We start from the raw sequence: 27,042 nt of genomic DNA on the forward strand, positions 1-27,042 counted from the left end.
TTGGCGCATCCATCACGACAATGCTCCTGCACATTCCTCGCACTTCATTTAGACTTTTTTGGCAAAAAACTAGACTCCTGTAGTTCAACAGGCACCTTACTCTCCTGATATGGCCCCCTGCAACTTCTGGCTGTTTCCCAAAATCAAGAGTTCATTGAAAGGAGCGCGATTTCAAACAAGAGAGGACATTATGGCTGCAACGACAGCTGAGCTAAACCCAATTCCGAAAGAGGCCTTTTCGGAATGCTTCCAACAATGGCAGCACCGATGGGAGAAGTGTGTGGAGTCCCAAGGAGACTACTTTGAGGGTGATTAGGTTTCCAACGCTCCAGTTATGCCAGTTTTTTTTCTTCGGCCAAAGGTCAGATACTTTTCTGACAGACCTCGTATATGACCGGAGTTATCAGGAAAAAAATGCTACCAGTGCCACAACTACATGCCTCACCTTCCCTTTTAGAGTTCCTACTGTACTGCACTGCCCAGCCCGTTATACCTAGTGGCACGGGCTGGGGTACTTTGGTTTCCTTTTTTTCTTTTTAACCCCACCATATTATATGTATTGCACTGCCCATCATCACACTGAGCTTTGGTATTAGTACGACACTGCGATGGGATGGTGCGACCCTCTGTCATTGCCAGATCTGATATTCAAGATATACTGCATTTGATTTGTGCTTCCTTGAAAAGCTATACTCATACTGGCACCAATAATACACTAACAGGAGAACAGCTATAGGCACTGTAGGTGAGTTTGTGTCATGCTACAGAAAATTATTTTAGAACCTCTGAATTTTGGTTTCTGGTTTTTTGAGACAACCAACATATATTGCGGTCAGTCTGCTTTCTGCTGGCAAGCAATTTGTTGTTTATATATGAGCACTTATGTGAAATTAACATTCCTGCTTGAAAACATCAATAAAATCAATTTTGCATATCAGTTTGCATAGCGTAACTACTCTGGCAGTACAGATTACACTACAGTGATTCCAATGTAATGGGATATTAAGACAATATGTGGCAACATTAATGGCGTAAACACAACTCAATGAAGCAACAATTAAATTACAGACAAAAAATTGAGTTAGCATGACAGCAGCTTGCTTTAAGTCTGAACAATACCTCCAAATGACTATTAAATGACAATAGTACCATGCAAGGTGCCAATGACCACAACACACACCAGTGAAAGCCGACACAAATAAGACATTCAGTCTGCTTGCATAGGTTTTTCTGCAATTAGCATGAACAAAAAAAAGGGGGCATCCTGCTAAGAATTCCAAAACATACACTAAATTATACAGATGGATATCTTAGTCCAAAGTTCGCTTTAAATCTGTGCACATAAATTTTTTCCTTTAGAAAATGGTATGCCATAACAAGCCCTTACACTGATCTCAGGCATGTTTCACTATTGGAACATTCTTGGATCTTGCAATTGCTTGGTGTTTACCATTACAAACAAGAAATTGAATACTAAGCCACGATGGTGAAATAAACTGCCTTAAATGACTAATGAATAACAAGTGAACAACAATGAATGACCTAGCAGTTTGGTATAAGTCAAAACAAGCATTCTAAAGGCATAGTGAAAAGTTATGACACCTTGCAATGAGGGAATTGTGTTTTTGTAAAACAAACTACAGTATAGACCACTTATAACGTAACCGTTTATAGTGCAGGACCGGATATAGTACGGTCTTTTCAGACTCCCGTTAATTTTCCCATAGCACTCCATGTATACGCATACCGCTTACAGTGCAACCGCGTGAGACGAAATACCGGTTATAATGCGGCTTCTGCGGGAAAATCTCGCCGACAAGGGCGGAAGCGAGCACGCTTCGCAACAAGGTGCGTGCTCTCAGCCGACGTGTGCATTATTCAATGCAATCAAACTCTCGTTAATTCAGACTTATTTGGCCGCACATCGGTTAATTCAGACTACTTTCGGAGCTCGAGGAGTGCTGCAAATGTGCGACGCAAAAGAGCAAGAACGGCGCTAGCATCCAACCGAAACGGTGCGGCGGAGTCCGCATCACCACGGCCATCAGTTGAAAACGTACGTGAATGACAGCATGAAGGTAAAAAATTTTTTCCTTCCTCCATGAATGACAGCAACGCCGGTACACTTCGAGCCTAGTATTTGTGTCTTTAAAGCCTGTATTCTTGCGTTGGCCGCGGGCTTTCGTAACTGCGTAGTCGTCATCCACGATTGCGTCGATAGCGGCTGCGGTTTTCTCCGCAGCGGCTGCGGCGAACAGTAGTTTCGTTTTTACTCGGTACGCGTGTCGGCTGCGTGCCAAAAAAAATAAATAAAAAAAACTGCGTAGTCGCCATCGATGATCGCGTAGATAGCGACCGCGGTTTTGACTGCAGTTGCAGCGAACGGTAGCTAATTCGTCCAGACTTGGTGCATGCATCGAGCGCGTGCCTTCAGCACCGCAAAGTCGGCATTCATAATCGCGTCGATAGCGGTCACGTTTTTTTCCGCAGCGGTTGCGGCAAACTGTTTCGTTTTGACTCGGGTGCAAAGCTGTCGAACTTAAAGAGTACCCGCTACATCGCGATTACGTTTTCGCCAGCTCACTGGCGAAAACGTAATTGCGATGTGCGCGCGATAGTATAAAGCGTGTCTACATGCTTGGTCTACGTTTTGCATAGGTGCAGGGCTTGAAAATCGTTGTTTTGGTTATAGTGCGGTACCACTTATAGTGCAGATATTCGCGACTCCGGCGACTTACGTTATAAGCGGTCTACACTGTATATACATATTTGCCATACATTACACTGATTCAATGAGCAGGTTACCTATACCCTTGATACTTATGATTTACACATACCTGTTTAATGCCCGACTTGTCATGCCATGAATGAGCTGAACAATGTCACCATGCTTGATAACATCCGGAGGGTCTGAGACAACTATGTCCTTTCTGGATAACCAAGTGGGTGAGAATCATTGCTTTTTTAACTTCGTCTCAATACACAAGTCAGACCAAGGAATATAGTTCAGAGTAACAAATGCAAATCAACAATAGCTTTCTGATGGCTTAACACGTTTTAAAATAAAACATATTGCTGCTATTGTAAAAAAAAAAAAAAATCACCGCCCAAGCACTCCATACAGATGATTAACCAGCAAAGCTGAAACGTGTGGCCCCAGTGTTAATCCCGACGGTACATTAAAGTCTTTCTAAATTATTGGTTACGTCCTTGTGTTTCTTAATGAGGTTGCGCACAAGTTTGGCTGCGACGGAGAAAATAACGCCATTGACGGTATGCCTGCAGTCCGCCATTGCCGCTTGCGATTCTTAAAAATTAAATTGGTTTAAAATTAAATTTGTCTGTCACATAAGACAATGAATAGCTCATACCCCCTTAAACAATGGCTCGTACCCCCATAAAATGCGGCCTCCCCATTACGACAACAGAAGAGAAGTGAAATTCTACAATGGAATGATGAGTGGCAACGCAGCCAGCTGTGGAAGAAGACGACAATGCTCAAGCCATTGTTGATTTTGATAGTTTCTGTGTACAGGCGACGGACGTACGAATCGGCTAGCCATATACAGCTTTGCTGTAAAAAATATCAATGAGAAAAATACATCCCAGCATTCTCTTAAACAATATAACTCTGCAAAAATGCATGTTCAAAACATTCAAGCTCAATAAAGAACAGGACAAAGTGAATTGACAAGCACTAGCTTCAACAAATTCTTTGAGTTGGCATTGAACTTTGTGTAGTGATGAAAGAGATGGTAATCATGACAGCCAAAGGATGCATAAGTGGTATAAAAAATGTAAAAAAAATAAACCCATCAAAGCAGTTTAGCATTATGGTGCAGTGAAAAAGCCATCGATGATGGCAATGACCACATGAAAAAAATGTTGCAGTTTCGCCCGGCGAAGCATCAATTGCAATAGCAAATTAGTAGAGAGCTATTCGGAGTAGGGATAGTAGTTTTATCGGCTGCATAAACTTGGACACATTCGCTTACTAACTGAATTAACAAGGGTGGTGTCAGCGCGCACAAGCAAACATGAATAGATCACACTCAATTACCGCAGACAACCACTGTCAAAATGCTGGCAGCAAGCGCAGCCACCGCAGCGAGGAAAGGTTCGTGCTTCTACTCTGCCAACAACTGTGATGTACTTTGCCCGGCGGCGGCGGTCGCCCACACTGTCTCTTAAAAGCGATCTCCACACGGCTCTGACCTTTGTATGTGCTGTGCATTCGCCACTCCGTTTCCATTGAAGCGGTCTACCGCTTCAACGGAAACGGAGCGGCGAATGCACAGCACATACAAAGGTCAGAGCCGTGTGGAGATCGCTTGTAAGAGACAGTGTGGGCGACCGCCGCCGCCGGGCAAAGTACATCACAGTTGTGGGCAGAGTAGAAGGTGCCCCCTCCCCTCCTCTCTCCCGCGCTGCCTTCCCGCTTTCCTCCTTTCGCGTGGGAGATTGAGTGGCCAGTTCCCCTTGCGCCCGGTTCCAAGATACGCATTTGGTGCCACAGCACAGCGCCGCCCCGCCTCCCTCCCATACCCCCACGGCCTTTCGCGCGATGGAAGTCGCGTTTGCTTTCTGCCGTGCGTTCGCTCTCCGTGATAGCGCGTGTCCCCCACGCGCTTGCACTCGCGCATACGGCGCGTGGCGACAATTTTATCGCTCTTGGACTTTATACGGAACCTCATGGCGACGGCAGAAATCCGCTTGAAGTGTCCATATAATTGCTATCGCAATAAAATGCTAAAGCAAAATAGGAAGCCCACAATGGTTTTGAACTATACTGAATCTTTCAGCCCAAAGCAATGCAATGTGCTTTTGCATATTAAGCAGAGAACATAGTGGTAATGGGAAAGCTGGTTAGGGTGCCAGAGAGCCAGCTGCACTGAACCTCATGACATCTGTAACACTAATGCCTGTGAAGCCGCAAGTCAGTGGGATGCATGGCACTACGGTGAGAACTGTTTACCTACAGCCCAAACTTTTGCGCCACCATCTTTTGCACACTGAAAGGCATGATAGGGTGGGAAATGATTAAAAAAAAAAAAAAACATTGCATGCTTACAATTACGAGCACAGGTTGGAATATTTGTTGAAGTTTGTTTGTGGTTTTATATGATTATATATGACCATAAACATATATTGCCTATGCATTTGCACTATATCAGCAATAGATGAAAATGCAGTGCCATGGCAACATATAAAACACACACTAAATTTTATGTAAAGCAGTTTTTGGATGCTTTTACGAAAACTGCAGAACAATCAAAATTTAACAACAGTAGGCAACAAGCATACTAATATTACTGCGCAAAATGTAACTTGATTACTCATTTAAAAATGTTTCTATGTAGAATCATTAAAAAAGGGTCTTAAAAAGCTAAAACACTTTCAGAAAGACAAAAAGGGGGGACCTCCCTTAGCTAGAAATGATAATACCTACAGTTAATAGTATTTAAACAATTACAAGCAAAGCAAAAAGAAAAACCTTAGTCACTCACAATGACGGACGCTTGACTATCCACCAGTTGTTGACATCTTTGAAGCTGTAGCATGTTACCTGAAATTTACCTAACATCAGTAATGTGCAAGAACCATACACAGTATAATTCTGTTCTACATGTAGAATTCAGCATTACTGGTTAACTGTCTTTTTTGCCTTTTCAATGCTTTTTCATTGGAACATTACTGCAGTGAACAACGCACAATAGCAATGAAACAGTGCCATGATGAAACACACTTAACTGTTATAAGTACCATATCAATCATGCAACTAAGTGAATATGCCCAAAAATTTGGTGACAATCATTGATAAATTGCAGACAAAAACGATATGAGTTACAGAATTCAAATACGAATCACAGAAATATACACACACATACAATCACATAGACTGACAACAAATACTGCCAAAAAAGACATTTCTATATGCGCGGCCTGCATCTGTATGTTAAAGTTGTATTCCTTACATTTGATAATGCCTAAAAATTGCATAATTTTTAGGTTTCAGAAAAGGCCTACAATTAATAATAAGTTGTTGTACAAACAATTTCAAGGACCAATTCTTTCAAATGCATTATCCTCAGCAGCATGGCTGTCTTACAAAATTTAATGTCTGAAAATTCAGCTTGCAAAGAAATCACAAGAAATTCAGCATATAAAAATTATAAAGAGAAATAACAATAAAATGTTTCAGAACATTTTATTGTGCTTCCAGAACAGAATAAGTGCTTCAGAATATTTTTTTTCTTTGATGTGCTTTAGGTGCCTCAAATTCACAATTCATAATTCCATGCAGATATGACACCATTGCTCATTCTGCTAGCGAGCACTAGGTAACAGGCTCATGGTCACGGCAGATGTACTGTTGGAGTTTAATGAAAATCACATGCAATATCAAAGTAAAATAAGCTTCGTATGTGAATGAAACATCTTTAAAAAGGTACTATATAACTACTACTGGAGTGTTTATAACAGTCCAGCTGTTATGCTTTAGTGTTGAAGCAAGCACACCTTTTCAAGTTCGTGATAAAAATTCCATGCCAAACCCTTTGTAATAAATATTTGCATGGCTTAAACAAACTACAGGGTTTCAAGTTAAAATTTTTCATGCGTATTAAAGAGACTCTGAAGCGTTTTTGACGAGTTTGTACAAATGCACAGAGTTGTTAGGGTAAGTCCTACTGATTATTAAGTGACGCATTTAAGTGCTCTGTGTAAGACGTGTAATTTATTATAAGGTGTTAAAAATTTGCATCACTACCGATCGTAGCGGCGGCGCTCCCGAGTTTTCAGCCGTCCCTTCCGAATTGACATAGTGAGCCCAACTGACGTCAGTTGGGCAAACTATCCGATCAGCTACCCAGGTTGCGTTATCGATAATTTTTCCAACTTTATGGCTCGTAACAGTTGGAATATGGATTAATTTGTTTCTATATAAAAAAAAAACTAACAGAAAGAGAATACACAACAAAAATTTATCACTACATTCAAGCAATTCCGGCACACAGCAAGTGTCATCTGCTTGCGTTACAACATTCTTCGTGTTGATGCGAGCTGCGCGGTCAGTGTTGGTCTCGAGCTTTCTTTTAGCAAGCACTATGTATCGTCCTTGTTACGTTGTGGGTTGCTAATCTAGCCATTGACGACATCTCAAGCTGTGTCATAGTGTCCCTCTACACGGCAACGTGCGAGCGGAGTGGCTGCGGCGTATCGGACTGACGGTATCGGATCGGCGCCAGCATCTACGCGTTTGTGGCCATCACTTAACGCTGGAGGGTTACTAGCACAATAGAGAGTTTTGCTGTGTCCGGTATTCGGGTAAAACGCAAGCGTAAGTGGACTGAGAATTTTACCGGATGACCGGAAGCGCAAACGTGAACAGCTTGTGCGGCGTAGCCACCTGGTGGCACAGAACTCAACCAGACAAACACAGAGCTAATACAGCAGCAACCAAGTGCATTCTACTTTACTGCTGGTGTTAATTGTCGGCAGTAGTGTAATCGTGAACACGTTGTCTTTTTAAATGTATAAAATGTTTTACAATTGGTTACAGCAATAGTAGCTTTGTGTTTGGCTGGTTAAGCTCTGTGGCACCAGGTGCCTGCACCATGCAGGCCACTCACGTTTACACTTAAGCCCCTCCATCACAGCGGTAGTAGTATGGAGGGACTTTACGCCTTCGCCCATCTGTCAAAATGCCCAGCTCGCCTGCTGTTACTGCAATAATGGACACACTCAGCACTGCAACAGAACACTTGCAATGCACGCTGCTTGGATAGCTCTCGCTGGGGACTGACGGCCAGGCGGCTAGAAAACCGGAAGTAGACGACATGTTGTTACATCATGGCGCAGAGCTAGTGAAGGCGGAGCTTAGCCCCGATAACTCAATGAATGAGTTTGGGAGAAAAAGCATGACTAGGAAGGAGGATAATTCGCAATCGTCTGTAGCTCTCTTAATATGAGACAGTTCACTTAAATTTTGGCGCAAATATTTCACTGTAGCTGTTCCCTACGCGTTTACACAATTTGCCCGAACTGTTTCAGAAACCTTTTAAGGCACCATAGCAGCACAGGCATCATTAATGTCAAAGAACTCCATGGTTTGATTTTTTAAATATACCTTATTCAGAACAATTAAACGCTAATAAATATCTCAATCTTGAAGACAAGGCCTTTCTTGACGACATTACATGGGTTTGGCGTACATGAGATCTGGGTTTCTATCTGGCCCCTTGGTCAAAAAACGGCCCTTTCTAGCCTCCAGAGGATTGTAGCGAGTCGCAAAAGGTATAAAAATGTAGGTCCCAACAAGACCAGAAGTGTGAATTAGTAGCAGAGTAGGTAAAATGAACGATATGGGTGTAATTAGTGCCATAATAGTCTAAAATTAACCATTTCACATCATATGCTGTACTCTCTCCGGGATCTTGGTCAAGAAAGGCACATCCATCAAGTTGACGCGAAAGAAGACAACATCAACCACATGAGCACAACAAAAAGCAAATTAAAAACTCGGCATAAATAAAAGAGATCGAGTGTCCGGAATAATATTTAAGGTCCGACAAATACAAAAATGTCATGCAATTATGCGACATGGCATCATCTTTAATGCCCCGATTTCAGGACATATAAATGCATATACCATGTATGTCAATGTTGCCTTCTTTTGCATCAACTTCAGTTGACATGCTTTTTTTTTAGAAAGCTGAAGCTTTGTTTTGAAAAATATGCATTGACTGAGGGCTGAAGAGAATAACCACAATACTATTAGCTATCTTTATGCTTGCTATCCTTTGTTTTTGCTCTTAAAGGCAACTAAGGCAAATATGTCAACGTAGATTGTTGAAATACCATTCCAGAAACCATGCAGCACATGTTTTGTGCCAAGAAAACCCTTAGTTTAAGGAGAATCACATCTAAAGGGTCCGCGCTCCTCTAGCGCAATTCAAATCGCCAGCCCACAAGCAAGGAGTTGACATTGCATATGCCATTACTGCACTTTACTGCCTTCGATTAGTAAAATGGTGCCTGACAGCCGGCATTACGTTTTCATTTCTATCTTTCTTGCGTAAAATGCAAAGGCACGGCCAGAAACCAATCGAAGACACAGCCGACAGCATCCCAAGAGATCACATGGATGCAGAATTTTCTGTTGCTTGCAGATTTTGCTTGTCGTCTGAAAGTCAGCATGGCGGCCTGCTTGTTGTCACATGATTGCGTAACAACAGAAGCCAGTGCGCCTGCCTAGATCCAAATTCGCTTTCCTACACAAACTCTCCTGCATGGCAGCAAGAAATAAATGGTAAAATCAGCCTACACTTCCGTCTCACCTGACAAAGCACCAGAGATTGCGTGCATGTCACAGTCTCGGAGGCCATGGAGTCATGAAAGTGTTTTGATTCCTAGATGTCAGATAGCGTCACATCATCTATCGTTGGCAGCATGGAGTACATTTTACTGGCAATCCTCGCACATTTAAACTAGATGTAGAAACCTCTGGTTAACCTTGGCCTTGTGGCATGCGAAATTTTTTTTTTACGGGTGTACGATTGTATTGATTCAGACAATGAAGTCGGTCGCTACTTTCTTTTTTCTCGATGCCGCGCCCATGTATACCAGGTGATCATATTTAAGTTTTACATCATTTTTAAAGATCGCCTGTGGCCGACAACATAATTCTAGTCCTTGGATTATTCAAAGAGCCGGACATTACTTGCATGAGGAATCAAAACACATATTTAACTAATTAGTAATATATCTAATTAACTTCCTAATTAATTGATTTATGGCACATATTGCAATTTATTAATTGTAGCCAGTGAGGTGGCAAAGCTACTGGGTGGGGGGGGCATGTCCCTCCCCTTTATCTTCCCGATGAAGTGCATCAAAAGGGAAAGTTTTTCCATCTTTATTGTAGGTGGTTTCTGTGGGTTATCGTCAGTTCGTTAAGGCCAATCTGCGGGACAAATAAAAGCAGGAACCGTGCGCCGCGTCACTCCACACGATACCGCTTCATGCGGTCGTTGGCGCGGCATGAGTAGGCCACAATTGACACTGATGGTAAAGCGCGGGTGCCTTTTAACTGTTGGGATTCCGCATCCTTTGCCTGTCGTACGTTCTCAAATCAGGAGGCCCATGGAAGTTTGCGTTAAGGCACTGATCGCTCCTGCTGTTTCATTGAATATACCGAATAATTCGGAAATCAAATACAGCATAGACCGCTTATAACTAGGGCTCCGTGTTTTCGGATAAATCCGAAAAAATCCAATAAGCACTCGCCGGTAAAGTTTTTGACAATTCGGATTTATCCGATAAACTCCGATTTTAACAGCCAATATGATGACCCTGTTCCATTTTATATCGAAAGGGCATGTTCTAAGCAGTCATTGATACATCGGCCGGTTTGGCCGATATAAACTTTACATCACGTCAACAGTATCTCGTAGACCACACCCATCGCACATTTAACAAAGGGCTTGTCGCGCACGGAGCGAGAGACGTATGACTGCTCAACGACTGTCGCAAACCTTCATAGATACTACACTGCTGTCGCTGAAAAGTGGAGGCAGACAGTTGAGAGGAACCTTTTCGATGCACTCCAGTACACCAGAGAGCAAACGCGACGAGCATGTAAGGGAAGGGGGGGGGGTGACGCTGTGCTACAGAACCAAATGCGTATCTTGCATGGTGTAAGTGGTATCTTGCAACCGGGCGCAAGGGTAACTGGCGATGCAATCTCCCACTCGAAAGGAGCAAAGCGGGAAGGTAGCGCGGGAGGGAGAGAGAGAGGGGGGGGGGGCGGCTTCTAATCTGCCAACAAATGCGTTCTTGTATTTTACGCCTGTGCCGGCTGTCGGTGTTATCGCGCGCGCCGTATCTTGAAAGCGATCTCCACATGGCTCTGACCTTTGTATGCGCTGTACTTACGCCGCTCAGTTCGTTCGCTGCGGCGGTCGCGCTTCCTCATGTCTGCGTGGGGAAAAGCACAAAAGAAAAAGCAACAAAAGCGCCACTGCTTCAAACTCGATCTTCGCGCCCAGTCGCGGGCTCCGCGCTGTCCGGCGCCGCGTTCGCGCCTCCGTACCAAAAGAGAAAGGGAGAAAGCACGTGACTGCGCGCTGTTATTTCGCGGCCGTCGGTGGGGCGGCGTTTATTCGTATCAACCGACACGGGTCGAAAATCGATTCGTAACAACCGTTCTCTAGCACGTTGCAAAGTAATGGGGCTCGGCCGGGACCACAGAAAAATTCGTATTATCCGGAAATTCGTATTAGCCGTTCGATTCTATTCCACTGTACAAGGTAATATCCTCTCTTTTGTTTTAAATATCATGAACTGAGTTTTAACCAGGTTTAAAATTAAGTGATTCAACTGACACCATTCTACAACTTTCGCTAGTTCATTGTTCAGTTTAAGGAGTAAGGTTGGTAAAGACTTGTCTGACAGGGAAATGGTGGTATCATCAGCATATAGAATTGTATTAGAAATATTAAGACAATCAGATAAGTCGTTAATGTAAATGCAAAACAACAAGGGTCCCAGTATTGAGCCTTGTGGTACCCCTTCATTAATTACTTTTGATTCGGAATAAGCACCCCTTACACAGACTGTTTGCTCGCGGTCAAGTAATTTTTTAGAAAAGTTAAAGCTGGACCTGTTATACCTAACGATTCTAGTTTGTTAAACAAAATGGGATGATTAACAGTGTCAAAAGCTTTAGTAAAGTCTAGAAACACTGAGCCAACGAATTCACCTCTACCAATAAAACATCTGATGTAATCGGCTAATGCTATAAAAGCTAAGCTGGTCAAACTGCCAGGACGGAAACCAAATTGGCAAGGTTTTAATAGTTTAAATTTTGTTAGGTAGCTGTTTAAATGCTTCAGAAATAATTTCTCGATAAGTTTACTAATGGAGGACAAAATAGAGATTGAGCGATAATTGGACACCTGAGATTTATCACCTTTTTTATAAACAGGAATTAATTTGGCCTTCTTAAGCGAACTGGGAAAGATGCCACATTTGAAAATTAGATTAATTATGTGGCTCAGTGTTTCAGCAATACAAGGAGAAACAAGTTTTAAGTGGTAGGCAGAGACAATATCTAGTCCTGGGCTAGTTTTTTTTTTCAGATTTAGTATGGCAGAACAGACCTCATCGGCCGAGACAGGAAAAAGAAAGAAGGTATGATTGCAACGCTTTAACGGATATGAAGAGGCTATCGGGCTATTCCCAGATTTGCTGACGTGGCCCATCCTCTCACGTGCCTTCTCCAGAAAGGCGTTCCTTTTGAGTGGACCACAGAGTGCGACTCATCGTTTCGTCAATTAAAGTTCCTGTTGACGTCGCAGCCTATTCTTCGCCACTTCGATCCCTCAGCACCAACAGAGGTTCACACTGATGCGAGTGGTGTCGGCATCGGCGCTGTGCTTATTCAGCACATCGGTGAAAGTGAGCACGTGATCTCGTATGCTAGCCGCTCCTTGAGTCGCTCCAAGCGCAATTATACAGTTACCAAGTAAGAGTGCTTGGCGGTCATCTTCGCGGTGCAACGGTTTCATTCATACCTCTACGGGTATCCCTTCACAGTGGTCACGGAGAGAGAGAGAGAAAAACATTTATTTAGACCATCGAGATCGTTGATCTTGAAGACGAATGGGTGGTGTCCTCATTCCAGGACTCCACTGGCCATGGCTGCTCCACGTACTTGCTGGATGAGAGCTTCTTGTCCCGCCAGGGTATCGCCGGTCAGCTGTACCTACCACCGCTCAAATGACGTGTTAGGCATCTTTAAATGTTCAGGTTTGCCGCCACACCCCCACGAGATGTGAAAGAGTGTAGGGCGTGTGTCGCCGCACCAGGGGCAGATGCCGCAATATGTTTGTGGGTATATTTTGCTGTATCTGTGTAGGTTTGGGAATGTGTTTGTTTGGATAAGTCTGAGGGCTATTGCCTCTTCAGTGCTGAGCTTTTTGTGAGGGGGAGGATAAATCCTGCGGTTGAGTCACTGAATCTCGAGTCGGTCGCAGTAATTTGATGGCAGGGGCACAAAGGTAAAGGGTGGGGATTGATCAGACGATTGGTTTTGCTCCGCGCGGGTAATTGGAGCTCGAGCTAAGGCGTTCGCCCTTTAGTTCCCCTCCAGTCCCGCGTGACCCTGCGCCCACGTGATTTGATGGGATTCTTGCAGCCTCGGGCCTAGAATCTGAGCTGCCAGCACCGGTGTTCGTCCGTTGGTAAAGTTGCGGCAGGCCTGTTGCGAGTCGGTAACGACATGAACTTCCCTGCCCACCCTGTCATGTTGCTTTATTACTAGTGCCGCGGCTATGGTCTCAGCCACAGCTGGGGTCTCTGCCCTGACGGAGGCCGCGAGGGTTAAGGAGTTGTCTCTCCCGTTCACGGCAGCTACCGCGAAGAGGCCCCCTGCAGGGTACGCCGCCACGTCCACGTACGTTACGTACGGGTCACCCTTGAATTGCCAGCGCTGTTTGTCGACCCGCGCCTTGCATCGTCCTTCGTGGAGTTCATGACTCATGTGCTTTGGTATGGGGTTCGCCGTGATCTTGCTTCTGACCTCGGGCGGGAGTGGTCCCGGATCATCATTCACTGTGCTGGCTTGTGAATCTGCGGGACCCTTCTGGTTCGACTTGCGCGTTGGGCTCTCCGCCTACAGGAGTACGATTTTGTTGTTTCCTACAAGAGCAGTCGACGACACGCTGATGCTGACTGTCTCTCTCAGATGCCTCTGCCGACGACTGAATGCGATGCTGACAACTTCGACCAATACATCGCTTTTGTATCTCTGGAATTTCCTGATATGGGTACCTTCATATCCGAACAGCAGAAGGACAAAAGCTTGGAGCCACTCTTCGCGGCCGCACACAAGCCTTTAGAAGATAGCCGTTTTCGCCTACGTGACGGCGTCCTGTACAAGAAGAGCAACTAGACCACTGGCGCGCGCGCTGCCTTTTAGTTGTCCCCAAGAGTCTCCGCGTTCAAGTACTATGTGCCATGCACAACCATCCCACTTCAGGTCATTTGGGCTCCACACGAACACTCTACTGTGCTCAAGAACGCTTTTACTGGCCCAAGATGCGTCACGATACCAAGCGGTACGTCGCCAGTTGCATCGAATGCCAGAGTTACAAACGACCTACAAACACACCGCATGGTCGACTTCAGCCACTTCCGTATTGAAGCGCCCCTTTTTAACAAGTTGGCATATATCTCCTGGGCCCTTTCCCGCGATCCTCCAATGGCAATCGTTGGGTTATTGTGTGTGTGTAGACCACCTCACCCGTTATTGTGAGACGACTATGCTGACATCGGCAACAGCAAAAGAAGTTTCTATTTTCTAGTTATATTTCGTTATTCTCCGACATGGGCCTCCTCACATTATAATCAGCGATCGTGGGAGACAATTTACTGCAGACATTGTTGAAGAGACCCTTCGTCTGTGCTCATCTAGCTTCCGCCACTCGACGCCATACCATCCACAAACCAATGGTCTGGCTGAACGTACCAACAGAACGCTTGCCAACATGCTGTCGATGTATGTCGATAAGAACTGCGACAGCACATAAGAACTGGGACAGTATCCTACCTTTTGTCACCTATCCCTTCAACACCGCCAGACACAAGACCACCGGTTACTCACCGTTCTTTTATGCTCGTCCGCCTCGTTACACACTCGACACCATGTTTCCCTACTTCGATCATGACAATGATCTAGTACCAAGGTCCTCTGTCGAGCAGAAGAAGCGCGACGCATTGCTCGGCTACGCACCTTGGCCTTGCAGGACCGGTCAAAGATCCGCTACAACAGTCGTCGCCTACACGTATATTTCGATCCTGGCAACCTTGTGTGGCTCTGGACGCCTTTACGGAAGCGTGGCTTGTGCCAGAAGTTTTTGGCCCACTATGTTGGGCCCTACGGTATACTTGAACGCCTCAGCGAAGTCAACTATCGCATTGCACGCCTCACGAGCACTGGACGACACTCGGCCAAAACCGAAGTCCCGCACGTTTCCCACCTGAAGCCTTGCAATCCACGAACGACTGATTGACTTGCCCGGCGGGCTTCGTCTGCCAACGGGGAAATGTCACGAGCTCTCGTAACAGAGGACAGAAAGAGTGCGAATGACCACGGGGACTGTCGGTAGAGAAGGAAGACGACGTTCGGCTGGTTGCTTTTGTACCGGGCTCGAAACACGCCAACTGTTCAGATTTATCTGCCTTGCAGATTTAAACAAACGCTTCACGGCGTAACAAGATGTGCACTCCAGGTGCATTTCTGCAGTCGTGGTCACCATGATGTTCCGTATAAAGTCCAAGGGCAATAACATCATCGCCGCACGCCATATGCATTGCTGCTCTGTCCTCGCATGGCGTTCGGCAACTTAATCACAATAAGAACCCAGTACCTCGATAGCGCGCACAGAACCCGTAGCAATTAAGTGGCAGAGGAGGCCAACTCAGCGTGCGTCGCGTGGCCATAGCCTTCAATAAAATTTTTAAGCAGTTTTCCCGAAAAAAAAAAAAAATGTACATACCGTATTTACTCGAATCTAGGCCGACTCCGATTCTAAGCCGACCCCCCAAAAGTTTGAAGTCCGAAAAAAAAAAAACTTACCTCGAATGTAGGCCGAACGAAAAAGCGAGGACAGCATTCGCAAAATGAAACAGCATTTATTAAATTTGAACATGCCGAGCTCATTCTATGTCACCATCGCTGCTAGCCTCGTCGCTATCTTCCTTACTGCTGACATCTTCAAACAGTGCGCTATATTCAGTACCATCCAGCGCATTAGAGATGCTGCATTTTTGGAAGGAGCGCACGTTGCGGCGCACGCAAAAACCATCTCCCGTGGCCCCCTCCAACGACAGACCGATGCCGAAGTTCCGCCCGGTTTGAACGTTTGACGATGCCTCTACGGCTAGCACAACTACCATATTTACTCGATTCTCATGCTTCCTCGATTGTAACGCGCGCCCGTTTTCCGTGAGGAAAAATTTGGAAAAATAGATTTCCTCCCGATGCACTGATGTTGCGATGAATAAAAAAAGTCGCAGTTTCGCCCGAAAGGCGATGCATCGAATGCGGTAGCAAATTAGTAGACCACTATTAACAAGCACGGTGTCACGCGCGCTCAAGCAAACATGAACACACCTCGCTCGTTGACCGCGGAAACGAACTGTCAAAACGCTGGAGACGAAGCGCGCCTTCGTGCTAGCATGCCTCTCGCTTCAACGCGGCGAGAACACGGTGCGCGGCGGACTTTACCAGTCGCAGATTGCTTTCAAGATAGGGCCAAGCCTGATCGTATCGCCGGAGTGGATCGTCGCAGATTACGTCCTGCTTCGGTCCACTGAAACCGTTCTGCATTGCTTTGCTGGCGAAAATCCTCTCCTGTTTGCGCCAGTCCCGCTCGCAAGTTTCGGATTCTCCGAACGCCCGTGATGCGGCCCGATTTCCGTCCGTCTCCGCACAGATGATCACTTTCCTTTTAAATGCGACATCATGATGAACTCAGTACTTCATGCCGATAGATAGAGCAGACGCTGAGAACGTGAAGACAGACGGTAGACTATTGCCTAAGCACGTGTACTGCAGCACATGGAGGAAGCATCCGCATGCTACGGTAGCTAGGCACGACGCGCGTGCGAGGCGGCCATTTTGAAATGCCGACGCAGATTTAGGGTCGTGTTGAAAGTGCGCGTTAGATTCGAGTAAATACAGTATTCGTTTAGAAAGCGGCACTATAGTGGCATCGCCCATTTGGTGCCATTACGATAACGCCACACCGCGCGCCGATGCTGCACCATACCGATACTACCGATACGACGCAGGTCAAAAAGGCGACGTCGCTCGTGTACTTCAGCTGGCTACTGGCGCGGCTAGTAGCGGCTGCGATACTGACTTTTCTAGATGGCGCTAACTATGCACCATATTTATCAGTTTCAGTTAAAAACTGGCGCGTTTTTTTAATATCCTCGAATCTAAGCCGACCCTAGAGTTTCGTATGTGATTATTTGAAAAAAACTATCGGCCTAGATTCGAATAAATACGGTAAGTCGCGTCGGTGTATAAGAGTCGCCGACAAAAAATTCAGGAAAAAAACGCTACTTATACACCGGAAAATACGGTAAAAGATATTCAATTCGCAAATCGAATTATTCGAACATTCACTATTTGTATTTGGTGATATTCAAGTATTCGTCCACCTCTAGTTGATGCCAACATTCGACCCCTTTAACCATTTTCAGGCACTATGGGCACAATTATGCACACGAAGGTAGTGTATCAAAATCAAAAGCACTGATTAAAATTATAATATTTAAAATATGTTGTAAACATCTTGAAACCCCTCTGATTCGACCTGTACTGCAAGATTGAATAATAAGTGTCAAGTGCTTTAGGGGTTAACTAAACTTAGCAACATTTTATGTTTATAATCAGCACAGTATACAGTAAAACCTCGATAATTCGAAGGTCGCCGGACCACGAAAATTCTTCGAATTAAGCGGATTTTCGAATTAACCGAAATGAATAAAAGAAAGAAAAGCAAGAACTTGCCGCAAAAAGAAACCATCTTTATTTTCCATGTCCGAGAAAGATTACTCGAAGTAATCACTGATGCGGGATTACTTGGCGCGGTAGTTCGCCGCCCCTAGTGCCATGCTCTCCAGCTGGCTTACAGCACGTAGCATACAAATATCACCCGCACTGCACTCAACAAAGTTGCGAACGATGTTCACGGAATCGATAACTGCCGCGAAAGCGGGCGTGGGGGTGTTTGACTTCAAAAATTTGGACTTGATGGATATACCGGACTTCAAAAATGCACCGTCGGGGTTCCCATTGAGTTCATGCATTTTCGCACCCAATTTTTCGGACGAATTGAGACCCCAAAGGTCGATTTCCCGGACTAAAAATCACTCTTTCCGAGCCACACTACCCAATCTTGGAGGCCGCCATGTTGGATTTTGCACTGGCTTGGATTCCAGTGGCTTGCTGTATAGCCTCCAAGATTGGAAGGCGCGCGGCTATCAATAGAAAGCTCGCGCCATCCTCCCGTCTCGGAGGCCATGGCCGCTCTTCCTTGGCTGATAAAACGCTCCAGAGTACTGCACTTTTTCTTTTTATTTTCTAGTATATGCGCTCTGCACTATCCTTTTAACCATTTATTGTGGTATGTTTTTTTATTGCCGCGCGCCCGCCGTATGTGCGAGTGACAGCGCGCGGGGGACGCGCGCTTTCATGGAGAGCGAACGCACGGCGGAGCGTAAACGCGATTTCCTCCCTCGCACGAAAGGCTGTGGGGGGGGGGGGGGGGGGGGGGCGACTTCTACTCTTCTAACAACTGCGTACTTAGCGCCGGAGCGGGTTCTCGCGCGCACCGTATCTTGAAAGCGATCTCCAGACGGCCCTGACCTATGCGCTGTGCTTTCGCCGCTCAGTTTCCGCTGAAGCGATAGACTGCACGAACCTTCGCTCGCTGCTGCGGCGGCCGCGCTCGTGCGCGCTGACTCCACGCTTGTTAATTCAGCGAGTTTTTTTTTTTTATCTCTAAAGTTTCGGTTACTATTTTGAACGCGGCGTGTACATTGAGCAGGTGTCTCGGAGACCCATGTCTCAGTGATCGGCGCCACCTCCTGTGCCTTCGTTAGAGCTAATCGGTGCGAAGCTTGTTTCTTGGATCTCCATGGCGAACTCCGTTGGCGGAGATCGCCAACGCGGTGACGTTCGTGTCGACTGTACACGGAGACAACGTCACTGCTGCGCAAATCCAAGGAAGTCGATCCCCTCCAAGCGTAGTATGAGGCAGGGCATTATTACAGTTTTTTTTTTAAGCCGCACAAATAATTTTCTTTGCCTAACGAGTTTTTCGAACTATTTTTCAGTCCCCACAAGCTCGGAAAATCGGTTGGCGACTCTACGGAGCGCCCTAACCTAACCGCCGCACATTGCTACCAGCCGGAAACTTCGAATTATCCGAATAGAGCCACGCGAGCCATTCAAATTATCCGGTTGAATTTGCATTGAGAATGACGGGACCGCTCAAATTCTTCGAATTAACCGAGGTTTTACTGTACACCCTTTTCTTGTTGTCATTGCCATTAGCACTGTCAAATGTCAAAATCTCAAGATATTCAACCAACAAGCCCAAATTGTATTAAGACAACAGGCTAGAGTACTTGAGAAGACAAATCTCAAATGTAGATTAACATTTTTTTATCACTTGGCTTTGTTAAAGGGACACTAAAGGCAAGTATTAAGTCAACGTGGAATGTTAAAATATGATCACAGAAACCTCGAAATGGTTGTTTCGTGCCAAGAAAAGACTTATTTTATGAGAAAATTGCATCTTAAGTGTCCGCATACCTCTGGCACCATTCAAATCGCCCGCCGTCCTGAGCGAGGAGTGGTGATGTCATGGCCTCGTAGTGACGTTGTGCCGCCAGTGAGTAAAACGCCGCCCGCAGACGGCGCTACGGCTTTTTTGCGGAAAACGCAGACACGCGGCCAGAAACAGCCAAGACAGAGCCTACGGCAGTGCGAAAGCGGAAGGAAAAGCGTGCGCCGAATTGTAAACATGATGATCGTCAACGCTCGTTGCAATGGACCTTGTTGATGACACTGACGACACATTAGCTCGCGATGCTGGGCTCGATTTCAGCGATTTAAGCTCCGATGAGCATGACATGCTGCGGAGGGCTGGCGCTGCCAGCGTCGATGCGTGCTATGACGGCGGCCTCGACACCGGCTTTTCCGAGCGCAAAAGCAGCAAGGACTCCAGCAATGTGACGTCGGGCGACGAAGCTATTCACCGTCTGGACGTGCTGTCGTGTGGACTGTTCGGGCATCCTGCGACATCACATGTCGCAAGATGCCCGCCCCCATTCTCTGCTGCTTGCAATTTCAAGTGCGAGTTTAGCGAGCCAGTAACACCAGCGCAGCACTACACGGTAACGGAACTACTGAAACTCGAAAGCGCGCGGCGCAGAGTCGAGCGAAAACAAAACCTTTACACCACCCATTTCGTTGTCAAGGTTAACGCCAGAGTTTTTTTTCTAAGAATCTAATAGAAGTAGACAAGTAGCATTTTCTTCAGTCTTATAATCCAACGAAATGATCTTTTTAATCCAGGTGGTTGAGTACTAGTGACATAATTTTCTTTAGGAGTGCCTTCGGCATCGGCTAAGTACCTCAATGTCCCTGGGGGGTCTCTTATTGTGTCCTGCATTTACCTCATTTCTCGATTACTAAAGCTCAGTTTGCAATTGTATTGGCGCTTTAGACATTCTAGAGCATGGGTTCTCAAAGTGGGTTCCGCGGAACCTACGGGTTCCGCAGGTCCCTGCTCGGGGTTCCGCGAGCCACTGATAAATTTTCCCTGGTCCCGCTCCCGACAAGTGTCTAAAACGGCGAACACGAGGTGCGCTTGATCCAAAGAACCTCCATTACCCATGCCCGAGTGTCAAAAAGCACATCACAGTGCGTAACAGCAAGGCGCGAACTGCGCAATAAATACGCAAGCAGCTTGTAGCCACCCAACCTCTGAGGCCGTAACTTACCACCATGCGCCTTTCTCCTATTTGTAGATAGGGTAGGTGCCGATAGCGTGCGCATTGACCTATACGTTGAAGGGGGCAAAAAAAAAAAAAAAAAAAAACGCGGAGCACCGCAAATGCGCGCCGCAGAAGAGCAAGAACGGCGTAGCGTCCAACCGAAACGAAGCGGCGCAGTCCGCATCGCCGTGGTCCTCAGCGGCAATCGTACGCGGCAAGTGACTGACAGCAACGCCGAAGCGCTTCGTGCCTAATTGTGCCTTTAAAGCTTTTATTCTTGCGTTTATCGCCGCGCGTAACACCGCGTTGGCGGCTAGCCGCGTGCCTCCGTAAGTGCGTAGTCGCTATCTCTGATCGCGTCGATAACCACCGCAGTTTCGTCTGCAGCGGTTGCGGCAAATAGTAGTTTCATTTTCACTCGATGCGCGCGTCGGCTGCGTGCCTTCACAACTGCGTAGTCGCCTCCCATGGCAGCGTCGATAGCGAGCGCAGTTTCGTCCGCACTTCTTGCAGCGAAAGGTTGTTCCGTTTTGACTTGGTGCGTGCGTCAGCCGCCTGCCTTCTGAACCGCAAGATCGCCGTCCATGATCGCGTCCATAGCGGCCGCGATTTCGTCGACAGCGGTTGCGGCAAGCAGTAGTTTCGCTTTTACTCAGTGCAAAGCTGTCAAAGATAAAAAGCACCGGCTACATCGACAATTTGGACGGACGACATCGACAATTTGGATGGACGGACAATTTGTTGGCGAGCAGCTGAGTGGCGAAAAAATAATCGGGATGTGCGCCCGTTGGTGCAAAGCGCGTCTCAGATGAAAACGCGCGCCGCGAAGGATGTCGCGAGGCCTTCGCCGCTGCTAGCGCTAATCAGTCATGAGATGAAGAGAATTTCAGCTTCCGCACTGGTCTTGTGCTAAATAGAAACAAGATTTGACGATTCATTGAGTAAATAAAAGCGTGTTGACGTAGTGCAGCATTTGTTTGTTTTCTTGATACCCTCGATAAGTCGGTTAAATCGGGGGGGGGGGGGGTTCCTTGGCACTTTGTGGAGCTTAGCAGGGTTCCCTGGGATGAACGTACCTGAGAACCCCTCTTCTAGAGCATTGCTCTATGACTTAGCTTGACTTTTTTTTGCCTTTAGTGTCCCTTCACTCTACACTTGTCATTTGTCTTCTTATGTGCTTTAGCCTCTTGTCATATGTATTGATAGCTTTCACGTGACGTCACGCACCTACCTTATCAGCGTTTTGGCGCACCAACATGGCGACCACGAGCATTTCAGTCCAATCGATCTTATTGAAAGCTTTCACGTTACGTTACGGACCCAGCTTATCATCATGTTGGTGCACCAACATGGCGGCTACAATGACGTCAGTGCAAGCCATCTATAAGCGTTTCCATTGAACCAAATTTAATTGCTGTCGAGAACAATTTGCATTTTGTTTATTGCATATTCATTGTTGTGCATGGTGCCACATTAGAGTGGGATGAAGGGTGCAGTAGTTAACCAGTAGTAGTTTCAACCTGGTTTAGTGCAACATGACAGGTGTCACAGAAACCACAGTGGAACCACACGAGTTCTCATGAAATGTTGAGCGCTATAGGACATTTGCACGCGCTGATGAAAATGCGCTTAACACACAGGTTTTGTGCAAACATAAATGAGGGTATTAGATCCATTGACTAAATGAAGATATGTTGATATACTAATCATTCATTGTCATCTTGGTCTATTAAATAATTATCCAGTTTGATAATTCAGCCATTTTATCAGCTCCCATTAAATATGAATTGAGCTTTTACTGCACATATATGGAAGTGAATAAACATGCTTATCACTTGCATAAAGGATAAGTTGTGCAGTGCTGTCAATGTTTACCATGTCCATTTTATGCTTACAGTAATTCATTACTACAGGTACTCCCCTATGAAAAATTCCACAAAAGCCCCACCTGCTGCTGGTGTGAGCTGCCCCTGCCATCTGGGTACTTGACTGGGTACACATGTGGGTGCGAGTGCAGCCAGCAGGCACGACCGTGTGTGTGCCGTAAGGTGATCTGTGAGCCATGGACCACTGACAATGGTTGGCCTCTGGTGATGGATGCCAATCCTCCCTGTAATAGCAAAAAGGATGCAAATCTAATAGGCATCTCTAGCTTCTCAATAGCACAGTAGCCACTGCAATGACTGGGCAATGTCTCTAGTACAACTTCACATAACCTCTTTCTGCTTGACACTTCGTCAAAGCAGCCTAACCATATCCTGCACCAACCCCACGCAAACTCAGTGCAAAGAATCCTATGAACTCATCCCACATGAAGCCTGAATTGTGTAAAACAAATGATAATGTGCAGATGCCACCATGATGCACTGATGAAGCAAATAACAAGTGGCAGCACCACCTGAACAGAAAGTGGAGGGGAATTAAATAGACCTATGATCACAACACACAAGGCTGAGCTCAAACAGAGAGAATCAGCAGAGTGATACCATGAGACAGCACAAAATTACCTCGAGGCTTGCTTGGAAAGCACTGGTCATAATATTGTCATGAGGACCTGCCCTAGTGAGGAGGCTCAGATGCACATAGAACACACCAAGGTAGATGCCTAGAGGCACCACTGTCATCACAGTTGACCTTGCAATGAAGTGTGCCCACAGTTTTCCCTGGAAAAAAACAAAAACAAAGTATAAGCCTTATGCAAGCCAAGCATGTGCAGTGCAGTCTGCTGTAAAAAGGAACACAGTAACGTAGAGCACGTGCAAATTTTCCCCTCTGGCAAGTGTACAATTGCCCGGCTTTGCAGCAGATGACTTGTGGTTGGTGGCACTAGCACCCTTTTACATACCTGTGCAGTCCATTGACATAGTTTCAGCGGACCTTTGCAGCTAGAACGTCTGCAACATGAGAGCCGCAAGTTAGAGCGGACCGCACTGCACTATGAATTCTCATTAAGGGGAGGATCAGAGTTTATGGTTTGCAAAGGTAAACACACTATATTTGCATAAGTACAACATGGCCACAAACTCTTTCCTTACTAAATGTTGGTGGCAGCTCTTGTGGAAAACATTTAGGGGTCTTCAAGGACTTTCAAGGTCCTGCCAAAATATTTTCAGGAATTGAAGCACCCTAGGCAGTTTGAAAACCAAACACTGTCTCAAAAAACAAGCAAACAATCTTTTATTGCATATGGAACAAAAACATGGGCTCACTAAGCCTTTTTCACATAAACCAGAGCTGCCAGTTGATAAATACTGTGCTAGAAGCCAGACACTATTAGCATTTCCTGAAAAATACTAAAAATTCTTTTATTCATGAATCATTCAAGAAACAGCGGCCGATATTTTAGTTCCCATTATATGAACAAGCCGATTGTGGGTAGGTCCGAATAATCCAGCAGGGACTCCTACATTACATTTAAAAAAAAAAAAAATCTTACCCTAAACTGGATGCAAATAAAAAAATCGTAAATTTATTATTATCAATACAATAGTCGTAAACCAGTTCTAAAAATTGGGCAGTTTACAATTAAATTGTAAATGTTGGCAGTTATGTATAAACCATAACCATCTACCACAAACAAGATGGCTCCCCACCACGAAGCATAGTTTTTCCTACAAAAATTACTAAAGGGAACACTGGTGCTACTGTCTACAGGAGATGCAAGTGTGGCAGTTCCGCCAGCACAAGAATGATGGGCCCTACATGGATTTGCGTAAACTTCGACTTTCTGTCTTCAAACGGCTTTGTGACTTTGCAAATGGATCACTTTCAACAGTCGATTTCATTATCAATGTAACCATCCGCGATGATTCTGCATATGTGCAGAGTCTAATTGCCTTGCTGTGTTTAGAAAACCATGAGAGCTCGGAAATTTAGAAAGCTTAAGTGCAATGAGTAATGTGACAAGAAGGTTTGGAGCCACAAGCACAAACATTAAACAAATTCATGTACTAACCAACACTCACTCCCATTGTCGCTGAACAATCGCAGCACCAGAGTTCCCTCTAGTAATTTTTATAGTAAACTATGTCACAAAGATGCCAACTGAATTTAATTGGCTTGACCCTTGACTCACATAAACCTTGTGGTCAGATACACAAATAAAATACACTAAGCTTAGCTGAAAGCAAGATCAAATCATTTTTAAGCACTTGGTGAAATCTAAAGGTTTTTAAGATCTTAAAAATGGCAGTTTTACATTCTAAAGTTGTCAAGGGTTTCAAAGACCACTATGAACCCTCGTTAACAATCGAAGACTGCACTTTTATTTCTGGTTATATTTGTCAATATACAGCACATTGGTGAGTAAAATAAAAACTTCAACAAAAGGTATCATTTACATTGTCTCCAGTGCATGCCACGCCTCTCAAATTGAGCAACGCAAAATGCGCACTCTGGCCAACCCAGATCAACAATATTTATGCAGCGAAGACTCGGCAAGCTCTGCTGAGTCACCCGATTTTTTACTCCGACAACTACACTAGTCTAACATTGCCTCATACTTTAGCATGTGCTCTAGATTGTACACTGTTTAGATTATTAAGTTCCAGTAGAGTGCAATGCAAAGTAGGGGACAAAGCAAGACTAATTGTCACTCAATCCAGACAGGAATAAACAGCAGTGGCGAAGCAAAATGCAAAAGAAAGAGTGTCAAATTAATCCATACCTCCTCTAGTAGCCCCCTAATTTCATTGCATTAGTTGCCTGGTACTTAGAGAAAACCAACAAATTTATAGCTGGCAAATGCTATGTTCACATTCTTAAATATGTGTCACAAGCCTGTGTCATGGCTCAAGACTGCATGGTGGCCTATAAATTGGTATGTTTTACCATTTTCTCCAATGAAGTTTACCACTGACGCTTTTTATTTAACTGGTCCTGGAAGTCAAGAAATCCCACAACGCTAATCAATGCACACTGGCAAAGTCACAGTAGTACAGGTTGACTTCGCCTGTAAAAAGCGTGGCAGCATTTGCCCCACCAAGACAATGCTCTCACACTAGACGATGCTATTGTGTCTGGTGCACATCAAGCCATGCATCTAGTAATCATGTGGCCAGCTGAAAGTCTTTAGGCAAGCCTGAGCTGCACACTGTTCTTACAAATGCATGTGAAATAAAAATTCACATGCATCTCTGTTTTGGGAAGTAACACTCATCTACATACATGCTTAAAGAAGCCAGCCAGGCCCTCTCCAAGAAATCTGGCAGCAGTAGTAACAGTGATGTGAATATAGATGATGACATTGAATAATATTTTATGTACAGAGGGGTCCACTGTTAAAGGGAACACCGGAGCGCGTGGCGTCTGCTCTGCGCCACCACCGGCCCGTGGCTGCAACAAGTTTCGCGCAGGCGCAGTGAGCGCTGTAGGGCTGTGCTCTTTTGTCATCTGCTACCATCTGCTGCCGCACACTTCAGATAGTAGAGAAGCAAGCTGATCACGCCTTTTTAATGTTGGCCGGTGAGTGCATGGCCACACACTGATAGCCAGCCATTGCAAAGCTTAAGGAAAAATAGACGAGGCAAAATATTAACAAGGAGGTATTTTTGCTGTTTCAGCTTACAAGACAAAAATGATAATTTTTTTACGGATGTCTCTGTGTCACAGCTATATTAAAAAATACTTCTCCGTGTGTAGTGCCCATCTCATTTGTACTACTGCATATTCGAGTTGCTGCAGTGCGTAGGCTGCAGAAAGAATCCACAAGCGCCTTTACAGAGCATATTAATTTACAAAGTGCTATCACACGAGTTATCGTTCAATCATGGGAATCGACGTGCACAGTAAACATTTTTTGAGCCAGGCAAATCTTTATGAAACGAGAAGGCGAACAAAAGACGGCGCAGTCATTGCTGCTGATGTTAAGGGCATTTATCTGATTATACATCAATCCAGTCCCTTTCCTTCCAGCTGGAAGGAAAGTGGCTGCATTCAAACACGAATTACGCGAGCTGCTTGCTTCGCGGCGATCCGAAGCACGGCAGCTGACCGTAGCAGACGACGAAAGAGCACCGCCCACAGTGCTCACTGCGCCTGCGCGACACTCGTTGCGGCCGCCGGCGTTCCCTTTAACAGTGGACCCCTCTGTACATTGACCATACAAAAGAATGTTATGTTTAGTTAACAGGCATGTCGGCTTGGACGAGTTGGTACATCTTGACTTCATATACATAGTGCATGAAAAAACGAGGACTACATAATGAAGTCGCTATGCTTAGACCTACCCACACATATAGGATCCAAGTTCATGTTTTAAATCTAGCAATCTAGGTAGGTACGGAAATATCAACATATGTAACTTCAAAAATAAATTCCCACCTCTTTTACCATCTCAGCATACAAAAGCTCACCGAAGCAAGCTCACAACATTTTAAATTCAAGTTCAAATTAGACCAAAGATTGGCTTTGCTTTAAAATGTCTATGCCATCAAAATACCTTTGGCATCATTGCAAAGAGAA

General features: G+C 45.3%; 1 protein-coding gene across 1 annotated transcript in view; it reads right to left on the minus strand.

The window, feature by feature from the left end:
* The window catches only part of LOC119436375 (protein O-mannosyltransferase 1-like), a 62,341-nt gene that overhangs the window by 25,433 nt on the left and 9,866 nt on the right, over nt 1-27,042 (minus strand). The window contains exons 8-11 of the mRNA XM_037703198.2: nt 23,088-23,243; nt 22,529-22,690; nt 5,508-5,566; nt 2,838-2,930 (exon numbers count right to left, since the gene is read on the minus strand). Coding sequence (XP_037559126.1) covers nt 2,838-2,930; nt 5,508-5,566; nt 22,529-22,690; nt 23,088-23,243 — 470 coding nt within the window. The remainder of the gene's footprint in view (nt 1-2,837; nt 2,931-5,507; nt 5,567-22,528; nt 22,691-23,087; nt 23,244-27,042) is intronic.

Source organism: Dermacentor silvarum, chromosome 1 (genome assembly GCF_013339745.2).
Source record: "Dermacentor silvarum isolate Dsil-2018 chromosome 1, BIME_Dsil_1.4, whole genome shotgun sequence".
Lineage (NCBI taxonomy): Eukaryota > Metazoa > Arthropoda > Arachnida > Ixodida > Ixodidae > Dermacentor > Dermacentor silvarum.